General features: G+C 27.5%; 3 protein-coding genes across 3 annotated transcripts; 1 reads left to right on the top strand and 2 right to left on the bottom strand.

Moving 5' to 3' along the window:
• Window positions 1–536: 536 nt before the first annotated feature.
• On the bottom strand, window positions 537–5,724 carry PmUG01_03031500 (conserved Plasmodium protein, unknown function; the record flags this gene model as incomplete). The annotated part of the gene is made up of 2 exons (XM_029003058.1): window positions 537–797; window positions 1,357–5,724. The coding sequence occupies 2 exons, from the start codon at window positions 5,722–5,724 to the stop codon at window positions 537–539; spliced, it is 4,629 nt and encodes a 1,542-aa protein (XP_028859529.1).
• A 1,727-nt stretch (window positions 5,725–7,451) lies between these two features.
• PmUG01_03031400 (exonuclease I, putative) lies at window positions 7,452–10,997 on the top strand (the record flags this gene model as incomplete). The annotated part of the gene is made up of 1 exon (XM_029003057.1): window positions 7,452–10,997. The coding sequence occupies one exon, from the start codon at window positions 7,452–7,454 to the stop codon at window positions 10,995–10,997; it is 3,546 nt and encodes a 1,181-aa protein (XP_028859528.1).
• A 1,783-nt stretch (window positions 10,998–12,780) lies between these two features.
• PmUG01_03031300 (kinesin-19, putative) lies at window positions 12,781–20,292 on the bottom strand (the record flags this gene model as incomplete). Its single annotated transcript, XM_029003055.1, has 1 exon — window positions 12,781–20,292. The coding sequence occupies one exon, from the start codon at window positions 20,290–20,292 to the stop codon at window positions 12,781–12,783; it is 7,512 nt and encodes a 2,503-aa protein (XP_028859527.1).
• Window positions 20,293–22,352: the final 2,060 nt, after the last annotated feature.

The following is a 22,352-nucleotide window of genomic DNA, read 5'->3' as shown; positions in this document are numbered from 1 at the left end:
GTATACTACAAAAATGTTGCTGTAAAAAATAATGGGATTCCGTAAAATAATAAAAAAAAAAAATTAAAACTAAAATTGAAATTGAATATAAAATTAAATATGAAGTTAAATATAAAGTTAAATATAAAATTAAATATAAAATTAAATATAAAGGTAAATATAAAATTAAATATAAAGGTAAATATAAAATTAAATATAAAGGTAAATATAAAATTAAATATAAAGGTAAATATAAAATTAAATATAAAGGTAAATATAAAATTATATATAAAGGTAAATATAAAATTATATATAAAGGTAAATATAAAATTATATATAAAGGTAAATATAAAATTAAATATAAACGTATGTATAAAAATAAAGTTGAAGTTGAATTAACGTTAAAATTAAAATTAAAATTAAAATAGTTACAAAATGGTAAAAAAATGAACACAAAATACTTCAACATAAGTTCCGTAGTATTTTATGTTACTTTTTGTAGGTAAAATTAAGTGTTGAAAAATATATAGAGAATTATCTTTTTTTTCATTTTTTTTTTAAAGGTAATATTTTATAAGATATTTTGTATTGGGGAAAAAATATTTATTTTCCTTTTTTGAAATATCATCAACTGTACATCTTAAAAGTTCATTTAATCTTTTTAAGCCCATTTTTACTACCAAGTCCATTTCTTCTTCAGTTTGTCCTTCCTCCACGCCCTTTTTTTGTACACCCTCCCTAAGTAAATATGATAACCCCATGTCCTTCATAACTTCTTCCTTAATGCAGTACGAACACAGAATAACATCAAATAAAAACTGTCGAACGAAAAAAAAAAAAACAAAAAAAGAATAACAAAAGTAAAAGTAATAATGAGAATACACTAATAATAATAATGATGTATAAATTGAACGAAAAAGGAATAGATACATTCCAACCGCATGATTCATTTGCATCAAAATATAAATATTAAAATAAAAAATAAATAAATAAATAAATAAATAAATAAATAAATAAATGAAACAATATACAAAACAAATATATAATAAAAGTAATAATAATAATAATATAGTAACGCAAAATGTCACACAAAATGGGGATGGGGTGGATCAGCTTTGCACGTTTAAATTGGTATAAAAACGATATTTTGCGCACCCCCTCGTGAAATTAAGAGAAATGCAAAGAACAAAAATGTATGCAGAATAAACGTAAGCCTCATCACATTCTACAAAATGGCGTTAAAAATTCAATATGGACAAATGAACAAATTTTTCCAAGGAGCATATATAAACATATTAAAATATATGCAAACATCATTATATACATGCATGTAAGTTGTGAAAAATGTTCATGCACTGTAGTATGCCCACTTCATACAGTGCGCCAATGTACACCACAACAACAATGAAGTAAATATATGTGTGTAATACACAATACTCCTTGGTTATCTATTTTTTTTTTTTTTTTTTTTTTTCTTACTGAAATGGAATAATAGCTTCGTAACGAAAAGGTACTCTCGGAAAAATGCCGAATTTTTTCAATTAGTAAATATATAAAATGGTGGAAAAATAAAAAAAAATTTAATTTATAAAAGTATTCATTTGGTAGATTTTTCATATTATTTGTAAACTTTACGTATAATATATTTCTGTTATATGACATTTTAAAAATGGAAATATTCATCAATTTTATTATTATTCTCGTTGGTAAGTCTAATAATTTTTTAAAACTAACAAGCTTCATATCACACTCAAATTTGTTTAATAACTCTTGGACGTATTTATGAGTATTCAAATTGTAACTACAATATGTGCATTTATAATTTTCAAATTTCTCATTAATAATGGATGTATAAAAAATTTCTTTATCAAATAGGAAATTAAAAAATCTTATGGGCTCTGAAAGGTACGGAAGTATACCTTCTAAGTTGCTTGCTTTGGGGGCAGTGCTTTTTCTGTAAGATTTACTTAAGAATTCTTTTAAAAATTGAGAATAAATGGAAACATCAACTTTTATGTCCATACTTGTGCTATAAAAAACGTTTACCCTTTGCTCAATTATTTGGGTCATTTTTGTATCTTCCTCTCTTACCTGTGCATCTTCTCCGATTACCTCAACATCTTCTTCGCTTACCTCTACATCTTCTTCGCTTACCTCTACATCTTCTTCGCTTACCTCTACATCTTCTTCGCTTACCTCTACATCTTCTTCGCTTACCTCTACATCTTCTTCGCTTACCTCTACATCTTCTTCGCTTATCTCTGCATCTACCTCGCTTAATTCGTTCACTTCTCTCATTTGGGAATCTAGTTTTGTTCGTTCCCCCCGATGAACCACTTTTCTCTTCTTAATTTTTTTTCTCTCCTTAATTTTTCGCCGCATGTCCAGAGCTCCCCTTTTCAAAGATTCATCCTGCCCTCTTATATATAAGGAGGGTAACAAATAGAAAGATGTGAAATAAAATAGAAAAACGATTTTAATTGTTATAAACAAAATATCACAAGGGTGTGTGCTATAAGGTAGAGCGACTTCATTTATTTCTATCTCCTTTATCATGGACAATAAATAATTAATGACAACACGTGCATTATTCACTTTTGTTGTATTTTCCAACACGAATGCGTTCATATTAGAAATAATGTATGCTATCTTCTTTAAAATTAAAATAATATTAGAATATTTCACTTCATTCGAACTTAGTATTGTGCCAGTATCACTACTATCGTCATTTAATGGCCTCAGTTCAACTAGCGAATAAACATCCCTTCGGAAAATCAAATATGTTTGGCATAAATTTAACTTTAGGAAAAAAATTAAAAAATCTTCCCTATATAAATATTCATTATTTATAATAAATCTACATTTTTTATGAAACACATCAAAAGTATAATCACTGTCTAGTGTTTCACTTGTGTAGCCCTCTACTTTTCCAAAAGGGGCTTGAACTATTTTTTGACGAAATATTCTGTAAAGTAAAACTATGGCCTCCTTTTTTTCTAAATAATAATAGTTCGATCTAATATCAGTATATTTTATAATTAAAAAATAAATAAAAAACAAAAATTTCTGACTAGTATTCTCGAATAAAAAATACAAATTTTTAATTATTTCAAAGGATAGCATATTGGTATTATTTTTACTTAAAAAATGATCAATTAGTAGTTCTTTTTTATTATATATACTTTCGTTCATCTCATTTCTAATGTCTAACTCTAACAATTTGTCTAGTCCGTTGTTATAATTATCGCAATTCCCAAAACATGTGCTCACTTTTTTTATTTTATGCTTTTCCATCTTTAAAAGGCAAAAAAAAAATAAAATGTTATTCTTAAAAAATTCATTATCATAATTGCAATACAAAAAAAAAATTAAATTATTAATAAAATCGTCAAACGTCTTTTTTGTAATTATATTAACACATTCGCCATTTTGCAAAAAGGCGATTATGTCTGTCATTTTTTTTTTTTCTTCCTCATCTTCGTTATGCTCCACCTCGTCCTTCTTTTTGTCCTCCTCCTCTACTTTCTCCTTTTCCTTTTTTTCCTTTCCATCCTTTTCTCCCATTTCCTCTTCCTTTTCTCCTTTTAATTCTTCCCCCCTCAGGGGCTTGTAAAACATTTCGAAAAAATTATTATTTATGAAAATGCTACAGTCTACGAGAAACAAAAACATAAAAGGCATGGTCAAAAACGAAAAGGATGATAATACATTCGTACGAATGTACGCCCCTCTCATACAGATCTTTGCATTTTCTTTAGATGCAGTTGTCTTTTCATTCAAATATGTTGTTTCTTCTCTGAAATATCCTACTGATGCACTGCTCTGGGCATTTATCTTTTGTGCAAGTATAATAATATAATAACATAAATAATCCATTTCAAATATACTCTTTTCGGAAAAATTTTTCAAATAACTTAAAACAAACCTGCAATAAGTGTTCACTTCATCTTTATAAGAGAACTTCTTAATCTTTTTCTCAATTAAATGAATAATCTTTTGTGTATACATAAATTTTTCTTTATTTTCAAAATTTTTCGAAAATTTATGTTCAACATGTACACTAAAATGAAGAAAATTATTTTTACTTTTTGTTTTCATATATATTCCGTAAAAATATGTCAATAAGTTGAAGTATTTCCTTGAGTATTTTGCGTAATTCTTATTTAAACTATTTTTACCCTTTTTCTTGTTCTCATTATAATCAGTAGTGCGCTTAAAATCATCCCTATCATTAGACCTAACTACTTTATTGCATGCAAAACTTTCAATATGTTTGATCATGTCAGTTTTTGCTATACCTTCATTACGCACATTTCCACTTTTGCCATTTTGCCGCTGCTGTATCTGTTCCCCTCTGTTCTGCTTCATTTGCTGCTCCTCAATTACAATTTTAAAAAAGTCATAGCTCGTGAAAATGTAGAAGTACACGCAGAAACAATAGTGAATCAAAGATTTGTAATCCGTGTATACCTTTTTCTTTACAAGTTCAATATACTTCACTTCTTTTAAACATAACGTAATAACCAAAAGGATGAAATAGTAAATTATATTTAGCACTTTCCAATTAGTTAAATTGAGTATATTATCATTAATCACTTCGATTGCCCTTTTTATAAATTTATTAATGAATATAATCATTTCCATTTTAATACTGATATTTTTTTTTTTTAACACAAAAATTATTGTCTTCAATATTTTCGTATATAAATGTACTAAATCTACATTTACAGAGTTATAAGTTACTTCGTCCATGAAATTGTACAAGCATTTAAACAATTTAGTGTATATATCCGCTTTTGTGTCCTCAGCTATGTTAACTCGTATGTCTTTCTTTATTAAAAAATGGTCATTACTGTTGTTCAGCATGTTTCTTCGAATAATTTTCTCATAATCATCTTCTAAGTCCTCATTATAATTGTTCTCACGATAATCATTTTGCTTCTCATCTCCCTCCTTCTCTATCTGCTCGTCATGATGATGTTTCATTTTTAGACAGTTCACACGTTCTTTGTCCACTTGGTCACTGTGGACAAAATTTTTCCTCTTCGTATCTACATTTTTATTTACGTACTTGTTATTAATAGCCTTAATAAATGCATTTCTCTTGTTTTCATTTTTCTTTATACCACTATTATGAGCTCTCTTATATTTAGCCTCATATTTAAATAGCAAAAAAATATATTTTACATTTTTTACTTGATGCTCGATAGGAAGCGAAATAAAACAGTCCAAAATGTTATTTAAAAATTCGTAAAAAAAATTTTGACAATAATCAATTTTTGTAAAAAAGAACTTATAACATAACTCAAGATTTAAAACTTTAAGAGAAACTTTATCTATTTTCAATGAATGAAATAAACAAGTTTTAATTTTACTAAAAAAAATATCATAATCAATACTACTATTTATTAAATAATAAAATATTTTCGATGAATAATTTCTTATATTTTCATCTTCACCCGTAATACCCATACCATATATTTCTAAAATTTTTTCAATATGATTAGCTATTATATTTTTATTCTTTTTAATTCCTTTAACTAATTTCCCATAATTTATTCGTCGTATTTTATTTGAAGCATGATCTGTTTTCATAAATATAGAAATGTCAAATTCATTTTCTTTATCTTTTTTACCTGGCCTATCCTTAATTTTGGTTCTTTTAATACACTTTTTGTAATCTATCTTAGTTTCCTTTAATTTTTCTTTCTTCTTCTTTTCACTTTTCAGTTTCAGCACCCCCATTTTGCCATTTCATTATTTTTAATTTTCTTCCCTTAAGTGTAAATGTAATCTGTTATCGTACGAGCCTCTGGAACCGTACATACATAAATATGTATCTGTGTGTTTATGTATCTATTTATATATGTATATACGTATGTATTTATGTGGGCGTTTACGTATGTATTTATGTACATATTTACGTATGTGCTGACAGATATATTACCACGAGTTCCACACTTTTTATCCTGCTATTATGCGTTTAATCGAAGCATAAGCTCCTCGAGCGATAGAGATATGGTTAAAAATGAAAATGAAAATAGAGGCTTTTCTCAATTAAAAATACATTTAATTAGAGTTACCCCTTTGAATAGTGTACTCTCTTTTTATGTTCATAAATATACAGATATGGATAGGTATCCTCTCACAGATATATAATATTTTCATATAATTGTGGTAGCTAACTGCGAAAAACAGCCGTATTCAAGTTTTACATTAAAATATAAATATATATGTATATATATACATAATATATTCAATGTATATCGCGCTTGGCTATTTTGCAGAAAAAAAAATTCAAAAATTCAAAATACTTATTTTAATTTGCTCTCCTAAAAATATATAGAAATATTTATAAAAAAACAAAAAGGTAAAAAAAGGAAAAAATGGTAAAAGGGAAAAAAAACAAATGAACATAAAACAAATTATTCAATCGAACATGCGTTTGTACTTACTGTTTCAACGATAACGTTGTAAAAATGAAGATCAAAAAAAAAAAAAAAAAAAAAAAAAAAAATTTAGCACTTACATGTACATGCAATAATTTTTTTCCTAATCGGGTAACACATTTAAAAAAAAAAAAATAATAGTTAAAGCAAAATCAAATTAAATAATATAAAACAAAATGAAGAAACGTAACACGCCGAACAGTGAGACTCCTAAGCATTTTTGTATACGTTATATATGTATTATTTATAAATGCATTTTTGCACTTTACATATAATTTTACGAATGTACTTTTCTTTTTTTTTTTTCTCATTTTTTATACCTTGTATGTACAAATATGTAAATCGGAAACTTGGGAATCAAAACGAAGTAAACATGAAACTCGAAAAAAATACGCATATCAATTCCTCTCGAAAAATAATAAGGTTTGCTATAACTTAAAAAAAAAAAGAAAAAAGAAAAAAGAAAAATATAATAAATAAATCAAGATAACAACATATATGTACTTATATACACGTATGCATGTTTACACATACGAACATACATGTACATATGTACTAATGTACACATATATACATATATATATACATATCCATATATAAGGAAGGTTTTTATTATAACACCCTACTCACAAAATTTATGGCAAAGAGATTGTTGTTTTTGTTCTACTGCAAAAGGATTTTATTTCTTATTTTGTAAATTATCGCTTCTTGCGCATGTTCACATTGGCAGTAACTTTCTCGGGCTTTTTCCAGTTCTCTCCTTCCCATTCTCTTATCTTCTTTTCCTTTTTTTTTTTTTTTTATTTTTCTTTTTTAATGTTTATAATTTCCCTAATGCCCATTAATTATTTCGTTTCTTCCCAACTGGGGGGCCTATTTTATTACTCCTTTTAAATCTTGCTCAAACTGCACGTTTTGCTCGCTCTGGGCATTCCCCCGTTTTGGCTGGACGACTGTATATTCGCCCCCGAGTGATCCCCATAAATTCATTCAAGACGCACACCTCTTTTTTCCTCTGGATAAATGGGAATATCTAACCTGTTGCAGTTCCTTAAACCGATAGTTAAAAACTCGCATATAAGCAAATACAAAAATGAAGTGATCGGTGTTGATGTTATGTGTTGGATCCATAGAGGACTAATCAGCTGTGCATATGATATAGCTACTGACAATTTCAATGATAGCTATTTAAATTTCATTGATAAAATGTTAGAGGTTATAAATCATTATAATATAAAAATTTTATTCGTTTTTGATGGAGAAGAGTTACCAGAGAAGAAAAATGAAAATATGGTTAGGAAAAATAGAAGAGAAAAGGCTAAAAAAGAAGTACAAGAAATTATTAAAAAGGTAAAAAATCCAAGAACAAATGAAATGGTTTTGAAAAAATGCATACAAGCATTAAGTGTATCAAAAGAAATTATTGACTCGGTTATTCAGTTTTGTCAAAAAAGAAATATTGACTATATCATTTCTCCTTATGAAGCTGATGCTCAGTTATCTTACCTTTGTCGTATGGGATTCATCTCCTGTGTTATAAGTGAAGATAGTGATTTGCTAGTATATGGTTGTCCGCGTGTCTTATATAAATTCAAAAACAATGGAGAATGTAATGAAATAAGTTTACTCCCAATTAATGATCTTATCGATATAAATATCATCAGTGAAATTAAGAATCCTTTATCTGATTCTTTTAACGAATTTTACATTACGCCAATGAAGGAGCTTAAGAATGACGAGTTCGATAACCTAGGACTAAAGGAGTCGGATGATGCCATTCCAGACCAACAAAATGATCCCCGCGCAGCTATATACAGACATAAAAAAAATGGAGTGAATAAAAAAAAATACGAACAAATAATGAAGAATTATATAGATAATTTTTATTGGCCTGAAGAATTACAGAATTTAAAATATTTTACCATTGACATGTTTCTAGCTATGTGTATATTAAGTGGTTGTGACTATACAAACGATTTTCATATAACAGGAATGGGAATAAAAACTGCTTTTAATTTAATATATCAATATAAAAGTATTGAGAATATATTTACATTTTTAATATCCCATGAAAAATGGAAACATAAAATACCATCAAACTTAAATACTATGGAAAAATTAATGAACAAGTATAAAGAAATAAAAAATGCTTTTTTACAACATCAAGTATACGATTTTGTTTTATGTAAAAATATACCCATCAACCAATCTTTTAATAGTGCCTTTAAAAATAAAAAAGATAGCAAATTAATTATTAACAAAATTAGAGAATACTCCTTAAGGTATAACCATTCCGGGAAAAAAAACAACTGCTTGAATAGCTACCTGGAGGACACTCTAAACAGAAGCATAATTAATAATGATAATTTCGTCTCCCAAAAAAGCATTTCTCAAAATTTCAAAAAGGACACACTGTTGATAGTGTCAAAAGAAGAAAGCTCACAGAACGAGCAGGGCAGAGAGAATGGAAAAGAACAAAGTGGACAAGGGGAAATACTCAGTTCAAACAATTTTAAAAATATTTTTAAGAATTTTACATCAGAGTGTTTTGAATACTTAGAAATATCACCTAATATTTTAAGGGATTGTGAACAAAGCAAAGCAGCCGAAGTGGCAGATGAAGTAGCAGCTGGAGTACCGATGGATAAAAACAAAAAGGAAAAAGGAAAATCCAACTATCACCAAGATGGATGCTCTAAACAACAACAAGCAAAAGAAACAATCCCTTATAAACCCTTTGACAAAATAAATAATATCGATGTACCTAATTTACATTCCTTTTTCGAAAATACACATATTCATTTTCTTCAAAATAACACTCATTTAAATAGTACTTATATGCACTATCATAACTCGCACAACAATGATCATGAAGGAAGTATCCAAACCCTTGGTGGTAATGGACACCGACAAAATACAATACCAAATGATAGTAAGAGGAGAATGAAAAATGTAAATAGTGACAATTTGAAAAATTCTAAAAGAGCGAAAATAGTTACTTCTTGTCCACAATATGCAAATAGCGAAGCTTACTCAGGTGTTACAAAAGAAGGAAAAACAAACCATCAAGAGAAATTTATCATTGATAATCAAATGAATACCAATGAAAAGGAAAAAATAAATTGTTGTTTAAAAAATTACAATTGCGAAGGTGCTTCTAACTTTTATATAGGCGGCACATGTACAAACGACGTGATCAGTAACGATGATAATGCAGTACATACGAACGATACTAATAATAATAATAATAATACTAATAATAATAATAATACTAATAATAATACTAATAATAATAATACCAATACTACTACTACTACTACTACTACTACTACTACTACTACTAATAATAATAATAATAATAATAATAATACGAATAATAATAACAGTGATAGAATGAAGAGCGCAAAAGATATGTACGAAAATATGAGAAAGAACTTCTTCCTTTATAAAACTTTGAAAGAGCAAACAAGCATCCCACTGAAATTTTCACATCAACGAGATTATTCTACGTGCGACTTGAATGCAAAGGAGGAGGGATACACACACAAAAATGTAACTAATGAAAAGTCCACCATCATCCGAACTAATGAACACGCTAGTGTTCAATTTCAAAGTGAATTTCACCATACTAATTCAGAAAATAAGCATCAAATAAAAGAGGAAAAATATATGAAAACAGAACAAGAAACAAATAGTACAAATGGGATGGAAGTAACCAATGATATAAGTAGTGTAGATAATAATGTAATAAAAAAGAAAAATGAAAAAAATGAAATTTCTTCAATAGCGAGAAGTAATAACTTCTCATCCTTTTCAACACCACACAAAAGTAGTAAATCCATTGCTAAAATAGAAACTACTAAAAATCAATTACGGATTACAAGTTTTTTTAAAAAAGCAAGTAAAATAACTAATACTAATATATTAGCAAAAAAGATAACAAATGAAAATTCGAATTGTATCTTAAAATACTCTCCTTCATCAAACAAGTCCAGAGCATCAAGTGAAGAAAAATATAATACGATAAATTCTTTAATTAATTTTTTTCCTGAAAAAGAGATAAATACCGTTCAAGAAGGAAAAAATATTAAAATAGAACAACGAACAAATACATTTAAACTAAGCAACTTAAAAGAACATCATACAAATCCAGTGCAAAATCAACACAACCATGATGACCTTACTTTTCTACAAAATTGTAACTTACAAAATAGTTCATCAACAAATGAAAAAATAAAGGACTTCAAGAGCATTTCATTCGAAAAAGGGGACTCACATGAAGTATCTTTGTTCGATTCTCTACAGAATGCATATTCTTCGAAAGCAGCCCCAAAGGATGCTAATGCATTTACCGTTAAAAAATATATAATGAATAAAAAAAATGAAAACAAGGAAGATAAGGAAAACAAAGAAAACAAGGAAAATATTAAAGAAATTAATATTGATTATATACTGCAGAATCTAAATAACGACTATCAACATAAAAGTCATAAGATTAACACTTTTGACTACTTTAAAGAGAAAGAAAATGTACCCCAACCGAACCCATACATCGACAATAGTTTATGAATAGAACACCCTCAAGGGAAACTCACGCCTTCCACCATTATACTGCTGTTTGTTAAGCCTCAACTCATATAGTTTTTGTCCATTAAACCTTTTTTTTTTATCACGACATACCCCTTTTTTACATCATTTTCCTTTTTTTTTTTCCAATTTTTTTCTGTTTCATTTCTACTTATATTCCATTTTTTGCACTCCTTCCATTCTGTCCTACCTATGTATACAGAAGAACAATATCACTATTCTTTTATATTCTTTTAAAATTTACCCTTTTAGTGGTATTTAGGATGTGATCCTAATTTATATAAACATATGTACATACACACAGTATAGGTATATGATGTTCATACCTCGTTTTTACTGCATCCTTTTTCAAATAAAAATATACATTAAAAAGAAGCCTTTTTTAAAATATTTTTTTACAGTAATAAATAGTCTACAAAAATATTGAAATAATTTTCGCCAAATAAAATATATTAAAAAAAAAAAAAATTAGCAAAATTAACAAATTAGTATAATTAACAAATTAGCATAATTAACAAATTAGCATAATTAACAAATTAGCATAATTAACAAATTAGCAAAATTAACTAATTATTATAATTAACAAATTAGCATAATTAACAAATTAGCAAAATTAACAAATTAGCAAAATTAACAAATTAGCATCATTAACAAAACTAGGTAAACAATTCAAATTTATAGTCAAAAAAAAAAAAAAAAAAAAAAAAATGGAAAAGAGAAAATTAAAGAAGAAAATTAAAATATAGCAGTGACCAAAATAATGTAACGAAACGGGAAAAAAAAAAAAAAAAAAAAAATAGTAATAGTATTAGGAATAGTAATATAATAGTAATAATAATAATTATTATTACAAGTGAATGTCCAATTCATAGAATAAAGAGGCTGCATCATTTTACCCCTCTCCTCCATAATACATGTCCTAATGCACAAATTCCTTGCATATACATGTATGTTTGTTTTCACTGTATTCGACCTTAACACAGTAGTTGTATAACACATACGAAATGGAAAGAATTGGGAGGTGCCAAATTGGGGCACAAGAACTGACGAAGAGAAAAATCAAAAAGCAGGACAAAACAAACGGTAAGACAAAACAAAAGGTGTAAGACAAAACAAACGGTAAGACAAAACAAATAGTAAGACAAACCAAATAGTAAGACAAAACAAATAGTAAGACAAAACAAACGGTAAGACAAAACAAATAGTAAGACAAAACAAATAGTAAGACAAAACAAACGGTAAGACAAAATAAATAGTAAGACAAAACAAATAGTAAGACAAAACAAACGAAGTAATGAGAAACAAATAGAATATCACCACACAAATAAAAAGAAATTTAAATACATGGATTAATAAGTTCCTTCACAGTCTCACATACCATGTTAATACTTCAAACTCGCACTATTTTTTTCCATAACATGATGAAATCTTATCCGATGAACATACCCTCATAAATTTATGGTACTGGGGGTAAATTGTTATCTCTAAAATAGTCCGTTAAACTATCTATTTTTTATAAAATTTTTATAAAGATAACTTATGTGATATAATGTAATAACGAACGCTACAAAAAAAAAAAAAAAAAAAAAAAAAAGCTATGAATAACAATTTATTATGCTTTTTTTTTTTTTTCTTCTTCCATCTCTCCTATGTGGGCATATTATACGTAAGCATAGAGCACACTCATATATCTATGAATCTTTCGAAGGTACAACTGCATCAAACTCCATTTTTTCTCATTACTTCCCTCCTTTAGTATTTTGCTTTAATACTTAATTTCTGTAATTTGATAGCCCCAATTTTTGGAACATTCGTTAGTTTTGCTTCTATCATTCAGATAATTAATTTTATCGTAGTTATTGTAACTATCATTATTATTGTAACCATCACTGTTCATGTATGCATTGTAAGCACTGTGACCACTGTACGAGTTGCAAACTCTTCCCCTGTTTTTATTCTTATCAAAAAAATACGAATCAAAAAGAGTAGTGTTTCCTTTTTTTATTTCGTTTGAGTATATTCGACTCTTCATTTTCGCTTCATATTCTTTGAAATTTTTAAGTGTTAATTTGAACTTTCTGTTATTGTATCTATTAAAATTATGAGAACATGTTTCAGCGTTGGTCTTCTTATCGCTAGCATACTCAGATGTATTAATCAACATCTTATTTTCTGCATTATTCGAAATGATGCTATTTCTTGTCATGTAACTATTGCCATAGTTCATATCATTTCTACAGTAGTGTATATTTTTTGTTCTACCATTTACTCTAACTTCATCATTATTATTATTATTATTATAAGGTATCATATTGTTCATATGACTAATTTTATTATTATGATGACTCATACTATTCGTATTCATGTAATTACAATTCTTTATTTTCATATTTTCTGTTATCGATACACCATTGTTATTATTACCATGATTCAAATAAAAAAAGTTTATCTTATGCATTTTTCTACTTTTATAATTGGTATTATCAGCCGAATAATCCATCTTTAAATGCGTATCTTCTCCCTTAAAAGAACCATTTGTGTAATAGTTATCTATGTGCGTATGTACATCACTTTTCTCGTTCTCCGGCTTACTACCTCTACGACTAATATGATTGCCACTACTAATACCATTAGTACTACCACTTCTGGTTCCACATCTAGTTCTACTTCTGGTTCCACATCTAGTTCCACTTCTGGTACCACATCTAGTTCCTCTTCTAGTACTTTTTCTTGTACCATTTCTGGAACTTATTTTCATGAATTCCCCTTTTCCATTCCCTCCTGCATTTTTATTCCTCATTACCATATCCTCTCCTCGCTCTGCACCACCTTTCTCTTTTTCTTTACGAAGGGGAATACCAGAGTGATTTTCTTTCTCCCCTTGAAAAAAAAAAGTGCTACCGCTATAAGTTTCGCCATCCTTGGGATTTACCCTCTTGTCCTTCATTAATAAAGCACAATCATGTACTCCTCTTCCTTTTACGCATCTTTCTATTTGTACATTAAACCCATTAGTACATTTATCTACTTTACTTTTGTAAGTATCATTGTTACAGCTATTCCCATTCTTATCATCACGACCATTACTAAATTCCCAAAAATATTTAACATCAAACTTTCCTAGAGAAGTCAAACTTGGATTATCTCCTTTTATTGGGCTATTACTTTCCACTTGGTCTTTTTTTATTATGCTATTGAGTATATATGACTGTGCAATGGTGTCGGTGTTATATAACCTCTTACGATACGTCCCTTCTAAATTTTTATCCTTCACTAAACTACAATTATCCTGTTCGTATATATGATAGTTACTTCCATTCTTCTTAGTACAATTACGGATGTCAGATTTGGAGCTCCTCAAATTATTATAAAACAGGAGATTCTCATTTTTTTTAATACCTAATTGATCAGTTAACTTCCTCAACCGTTTTTCATTAATTATGTTACTGCTTAATAATATATGTTTCTCTTCTTTACTTTCCTTATCATCATCTATTATCATTTTTTTATTTGAACTATTCTGACTTCTATTAAAATGAATAGTGATATTAGAATCATAGTGGTACCCTTTCTCATGCTCATCATGCATATCTTTCTCTCTATTTTTAAACTTATCCATATTTATAAAATTCCCAGAATTCTTCATAGAAGAATCATAGCTAGTGCTAGTATATCCCGCATCTTGACAATTTCCATTATAATTATTACTAATTCTTCCATTGTCTTTATCTCTTCTATCACAATTACTCATGCTGCTACTACAATGCTTTATGATATCACCTGTTATGTAATCATCACATAAAACCTTCTTCCCCTCTTTTTTTTGCGATTCTGTCAATATCTTCTCATAGCGATTTTTTAATGCTTCTAATTTTTTCTTATTTTCCTCCAGTGCACTAATTTTGTTAAGGCTGACTCCCATTTTTCCTCTTTCTCTTGCATGCACATCCTTCCTCAATGTGTTCTGCAATTCTTTGTCCTCATCTACTTTTTCCTGAGCTGCTTTTTTCTGCTTTAACTTTTTTTCCAATTTTTTCTCGAAACTCAACCAACTCTCCTCAATTTCTGCTATCAGATGATGTTTTATTTTGTCTTTCTTGTAGAAGTTTTCATTGTCATTTTTGTTGTTCCTACAACTTTTGACTGCCTTGAATTTTTCATTATTTACTATCTCTTCACCAATATTTTTATTTGAACCTTTTTCCATGGTTTTATTTATCATATTTTCTTTTACATTGTTAGTCTTGTCAAATTCAATATAATAAGTGAATTTTCCTCCTATATTTTTCCCTATAACAGTTTTATTTTTTAAACTACTGAAACAGCCATTTTCACTAATAGATCTACCTCTTTCATCATTTATGTTGTAATAGAAGCTGTTACACTTTACCTTTTTATGTTCATAATCAAGTTTTCCTTTTTTCAATGCCTCACATTTGTTCGCTTCATCATGTAAACACGTGGTATCGCTACTTTTTCCTTCATATATTTTTGAATTATAATCACTAGTTTCTGTCAAATTATGAAAAATGCTCACTTTATTTATAACCATATTATTTATAGCTACATTATTAACAAAATTATTTTTTTTATTCGAATTCTCTAACTCAGGTAGATAATTTAGGTCAGTAGAGTTGGTGCCGCTTTCTTTACCACTACTATTTTCCTTTGTATCTTTAGTCGAACTTGCAGAGAATGACTTTCTACTGTTACTGCCAATTGTTGAGGAGTTTTTTCCTATTTTTTCTAATTTTCCTATTTTTTCTAACTTTCCTATATTTCTTACACTTCCTGTATTTCCTGTACTTCCTATATTTACTATTTTTCCTTTTTTTTCTCTTCCTCTGTGCCTTCCACTTTTTATAGAACTTGAAACTGCGATTTTATCCGATGATGATATAGAGTTATTCCTAAGATTCCCCTCTAACAAACTTGATGACCCACGAATTTTTCTCAATTCACGGTATTCTTCTAGTTTTGTATATATATCTTTTCCTTTCGGTTGAGAATTATATGCTTGCATACTATCCTCATAACTATCATTCTTCGAATTATAACGACTACTTACTCTTTTTTTCATTTTTATGAAATTATCTTTTTTTCTTTTTTTCTCTATTACATGTCTCACATTATGCTCATCTTGTCTATTCTTAAAAACATCCTTAAAATCTTTCTTCTTATTAATATTCATTTTAAAATTATGAAAAAACTCACTTGTTTCTTCGTTTTTATCTCCTCCCTCTAGTTTGCTTTCTTTATTCTTTTCCATTATATCTTTTTTATTATCTTTAATTACATTGCCGTGTTTATTGTCTATGGAAATCCTCACTTCTGTTGAGAAAGTGCAATTTTTTTTACTACTTACCGTATTTACTATATTTCTTAATTTATCCCCTAAATATTCTAAATTATCTCTGTAATATCCTAAATTATCCCCACAATTTTCTAAATTTTCTTCTCTATATTCCCAATTTTCATTTAATAAACTAGTAGGATTCCCCTTTGCCTTTTCGGAATGCATATCTTTATCACTACAGTTTTTCTTTCCGTTGAAGTAAATGGTATCTTTCACATAAATATAATTTTTTCCCTTTTTTAAAATTTCATCCTCTTTTTTATTTCTCACATGTACATTTGTGCTACGTTTTTTCCCAATATAGGCATCTTTTGTAATTTTACGCGCAAACTTAATTTCTTCCCCTTTTCCTGAAACGTCCCTGTTTTGTTTGTGTTCATCTAGTTCCTCATCAGTTTCATTTTGGCTTACACTATTTACTCTCACCATTGTTGCAGACTTTTCACTCAAACTTGCACATTTATTACCACAGTCGTTCAGATTACATATTTTTGTTCTTTCATTTTCCCCCTCTATACTGCCTTCGTCTCCTTTTTCTTCTACTTCTTCTGCGACTATATCATCCTTTTCAATTTCTTCATTTATGAATTCTTCATCATAATAGCTCATACTGCTAACTTCTCCTGAACAAGCGTTATCATATTCATCATCATTATTATCGTTATCATCATTATTATCGTTATCATCATTATTATCGTTATCATCATTATTATCGTTATCATCATTATTATCGTTATCATCAATATCATCGTTATCATCATTATCATCGGCATCACCATCATCATCATCACCCTCGTAGGTGTCTTCCTCCTCTTCTACAACGTCCTCGTAAGCTACAAGCTTCCGACATTCACTACTCCCTTCATTAATTTCTTCATCAGTTTCTATTTCATATTCTATGGTGTGCGTTTCGATGAAGTTCATAATACTTTTTTTATTTATATTTCCATTATTATGAAACCATAAATGCTTTTTATTATTTAGATTCTTTAATAATTTATCCTTTACCTTTTTAATGCTTGATTTATTCAAATTCCATTGATATAGCAATGAATTAAATGAGGAAAGTTCATAATCATTGTAAATTTTTTCTATTCCTTTATATATATTGGCGCTGTGATTTAACTCATATTCACTAATAATTTCTTCTTTATTATTATTTGCGTATTTATTTCCCACTTTTTTCTTGTCCTCTGTTCCTGCTTTCTTACCGTAGAATTTTTCGTCATTTTCGAGGTAATCACTTCTTCTACTGCTTCCAATGCTGCTATTGGTGTTACTTTCACTTGCACCGTTGGTATTGCCTCTCTCCCCATTTTCACCCATATTCCCGTTCCTACTGTTCCTACTGTTCCTACCACTAACATTATCCTTGTTAAGACACCTATCTGTATCCTCGCTAGATCTCGTAGAAGCAGAATTGTCTTTCTCAGAAGGCAAGTTACTAAAATAAAACTCTTTTATTTTCTTTAACCGTTTCTTACTTTCACATTTATTCGTAATATATTGAAAAAAAACAAATTTTTTCAAAAAATATAATTCCTTTTTTAATTTTTTTATGTCTTCTTCGAATGCATAAGAACTGGTATTCTTATTTTCGAACTGTATTTTTTTTGCCTTCGACACTAACTTCAAAGAAGATAAAGTATCACGTACATTTTTTATACATGATGATATAGTGCAAATAAAAATAGTTTTACTAGATCCTCCTAGAGAATCTTGAAGTAATCTTGTTAAAATAGAATTTCGATAGCTAATATTTTTATTTCCTTTCGATAATTCATTTATACATAAAGATAAAGCTGATAAACTTCTATTTATAGAACATACTTCTGTTGTATATAATTTCTCACTAGACGCTGCATATTTTTCGTTACCTGCTAGGTCAATCAATAATAAAATACCAGATTTTGAACATTCTGGTTTAGAATTATTCACATACTTTAATTCAATTTTAAATATGGAATGTGATCTTGTGGACATCTCATTCGTTTTCGTAATCCTACAAGCTCTATTACTAGTACCATCTATCAATATTTCTATCAATTCGTCAGAGTTGCTTACTTCTACAGTCATTAAACCAGAAACAAATGTACTATTATTCGAATATTTTGATTTAAGTGTACTTAAGTATGGCTGTGATTCTGTATAAGGATTCAATAAATCAAATATTCTATCGTTATACAATTGCATGTAAGAAGCATACACTTTGACATTTTTAAATATGTCTTTCATTTTTTTATCATTTTCATACGAATTATTATCTTCATATCTTCCTTTTTTCGTTTTTTCTTCAATCTTATAATCATCATTTTGTTTGCAGTATTCTTCTGTGCTACTAGTTATCACCTTTAATAAGGACAACTTATTCATTATTTCTTCACATGCTCTAGGTATTATGCCCTTTTTTTCTGAATTTAAAACTAACCGAATATCATCTTTAAAATTTTTTGTATTAGATTTATACTCTTTTTGATATTCAGAAAATGTTTTATAATTTTCATATTTTGTGAAATTATTTTCATTAATACCCTCTACATTAGACTTGTGATAATATCTCGAATTTATTGCATTGTAGGTTACATCACATGTTTTTTTGTAATGACTATAATTTGCATTTGCTAACGGAATTACTCTTGGTGGTAAGTTGAATATTGGTTGAGAACAAGATCTATTTCTATCACATAAAATATTATTACTGTTGTTATTTAAAAGTTTTAAACTATTCGTGTTAATTAATAATTCATTCGGGTGAAATTTCCTTGCAGAATTTTTAGTTTTCTTTTTTTTCCTTTTAATTAATTCCATAATATCAGGACCTATCATAGTGTACGTTTTTCCAGTGCCTGTATGTCCGTGAGCAAATACGGTAGCATTTTTAAAATAAAAAATAGAATCTATACAGAAACAAATACTCTTCCAAACATCTGATTGCGTACTGCTTTCATTAAAAACCCTATCAACAAAAAACTCGCATGTTTTGTTTTCACCTTTCATTCCGTAATTAATTAACATTTTGCTTGTTCCTCTTTGTGTTATTACATTTTCCAAATTGTTTTCCACTAATTCTGTTGGTTTTATCCTAATGCATGTTTTTATTTGTGATTTATTCCAATTAATATCTAAATTGTTCCCAGAACAATCTTCATACATTTCAGATATATTATAAGAAGTTTTTCCATTCTCTTCACTTGAAATCGAATCCTTTCCTTCATATGATAAAGTATTTTCATCCTTCTCGTCAAATTTTGTATTTTCATTTTCAGTTACTTTACTTTCATTTACATCTATGATCTTTGTGAGACTTCCATCTAAATCTATTATATTTAAATCGCTTTCACTTATTCTGTACGTAGTTATTTCGTTTTCATTTTTTCCAGCTATACTACCAATTCCATTTTCATTCATTTGATATGTATTTACTTTGTTCTCAGTTCTTATATCCGATTTAATAGTGACATAATCTATACTCAGTTCCTTCTCATGAATGTTTTCTTCTAATTCGTTATATGTTTTTCCGTAAAGACCATTGTAAAATTTTTTATCGTTTTTAATACAAAAATTATTAGCTTCAAAAGCATTGGTATCTTCATTTTTTGCACCACATTGTGCTTTATATTCTGCTCCACTTTTTGTTTCATTTTCTTCTCCGTTTTCTATATCGTTATTATCAATGTTTAGTGTGCTCTGCTTTGAGTATTCCTTATATTTATCTTTCTTATAAGAAGAATCATTATCACTTTCTATTGCCAAAGTTACACTTTTGACAAATGTTTTACTACATTCTCCATCGCTATAAGTATTATTGAAATTGTCATAATTACTATTAAAGCTTTCGTCTTTTTTATTTATCAAAATATTCGAAAGAATGTCTGATGAGCATAGGTTTTCACATTTTTGCGATTTACCTGCTTCATCCATTATAATTATTTCTTTCATTTCAATAAAATAAGCAGGAAACAAGCCAGTTCTCTTCTGTCTATATATTGTGTGTGCTTATATTTGCTGCGTAGCAAGGGAAACAGTTGTATGCTATTGCCTTTTTATGCACATACATATGCATATACCTATATTCATATGCATACACGTAAACAATTCTAAAGCATTAAGTGATTTAGAAATAATCGTCCATAGTATTTATTTCTGCAACACATAATTAATTTGAAAATGGCGATGATACATCAACATCTTCAATTTTAAATATGCTCATGACTTCATTAGTATGTTCAAAAGATGATAGAAAAAAAAAAAAAAGGAAAGAAAAGAAAAGAAAAGAAAGGAAAGGAAGAGAAAAGAATAGAAAAGAAGAGAAAAACAAAGTACAATGTAATGTAATATAGTATGGTAAATAAAAGTTAACTTATCTTTATTAAAAAATATACATATATATATATATATATATAAGTGACAGTTATTTATGAATGAAAAATAGTTTAACAGACAGATGTCCAAAAAAAAGGAAACAAATTGTAAAAAGACTTTACCCCCCCAGTAAAAGTAAATGAGAATATGTAAAATGCTTATTTAAGTATTTTTTGCTTCTTTTTTTTTTTTTTTTGGTTTAATTATTTGTTATGTTATCATATTTATTGTCCTAAAGCATAATTCTTGCTAAAAATATGTAAGCTGCTACAATTACTTATAGCATAAATAGAAAATTCTCTACAATATTAAAATTCCATTTTTCTTTTTTTTTTTTTTTAAAAAAAAAATTTGTAGAACTCTGTCAGGTTAATAATTTTTTAAAAATTGTTATTTGAGGACATAAATAAGTTATCCTATTTACACACACGGTTTTTTTTTTTTTTTAAATTTAGAATTATTTTGGGAAAATTATTCCTTGTTCAGGAAAAAAAAAAAAAGACAAAAAAAAAAAAAAATATAAAATAAAACATGAAAAAAATAAAAATATATGTGCAAATCATAAAACAAATAAGGAAATGGCGTTATATTCTGTTCTATTTATTCTAAATAAATCTTTTATGGGTTAAGAATTTGCCATAAGTTGCTATTTTTTTTCTACAGCTATATACATACAAGCCCTTATTTAAAAACTTTATGTACTCTTTTGTTCCTGTTATAGCTATCTTTTTTTTTTTTTTTTTTTTTTACTTATATTAATCCTATATGTAGAACTCCTTAAGAACAGCAGAGAAATTTACCTTACCCAGACATGTCCAAAATATTTTGTTCATAAAAAAAAAAAATAATAAAATAAAACACTATTAACCATAACAAGTAAAAAATTAATCTACATTTATTCTTTTAATTTTAACTTTATTTCATATAAAAGTATGTATATGTCCTGAAATTTCCATTTTAACTGGAAATTTTTGGTAAAAGAAAGATATAACAAGGCAATTTTTGCCATTATTTACTAGGTTCACCTTTTGTTTTGTTTTGTTTTGTTTTTATTTTTATTTTATTTTATTTTTATTTTATTTTTATTTTATTTTTATTTTATTTTATTTTTATTCTATTTTAAAAAAATTTTTTTTTTCTTTTTAATCAATGATTTTATTTTCATTTTTTATATAAGACTTCCTCGTTGTTGTACCATTAATAAAGTAAAGGAAGGATTACAGTTGAACTATATATTACAAACATAAAAAGTGAATTCATACATAGAGTGTTGTGCTCCATTTCAAAATATCCCATAGTTTTATTGACATAATGAAGAATAAAGAGAATTTCCATTTTTTACTATACAATGAAAAATAAAATAAAATAAAAAAGGGTACATTCTACAATAAGTATAGGATTCCAGGATATTTTAATTTGTTAAATTTTTCTTCATTGCGTTAAAAAGTTAAAATAAAGATATTTTTTTAGAACAGTTTCCCATACAAATCTACGTTTATATGGAAATAATTTCCTAAAATTTTAATTTATGAACTTTGCATAAAGAATAAAAGATGTACAAAAGTCGCCTCTTAGTTCTATATGCATATTCATTTATTTGTATTCCCATGTAGGCGTAC

The sequence above is a fragment of the Plasmodium malariae genome, assembly GCF_900090045.1.
Source record: "Plasmodium malariae genome assembly, chromosome: 3".
Taxonomy (NCBI): Eukaryota; Apicomplexa; class Aconoidasida; order Haemosporida; family Plasmodiidae; genus Plasmodium; species Plasmodium malariae.
The sequence above is the reverse complement of the archived record's forward strand: the minus strand, read 5'-3'. Positions and strand labels throughout refer to the sequence as shown.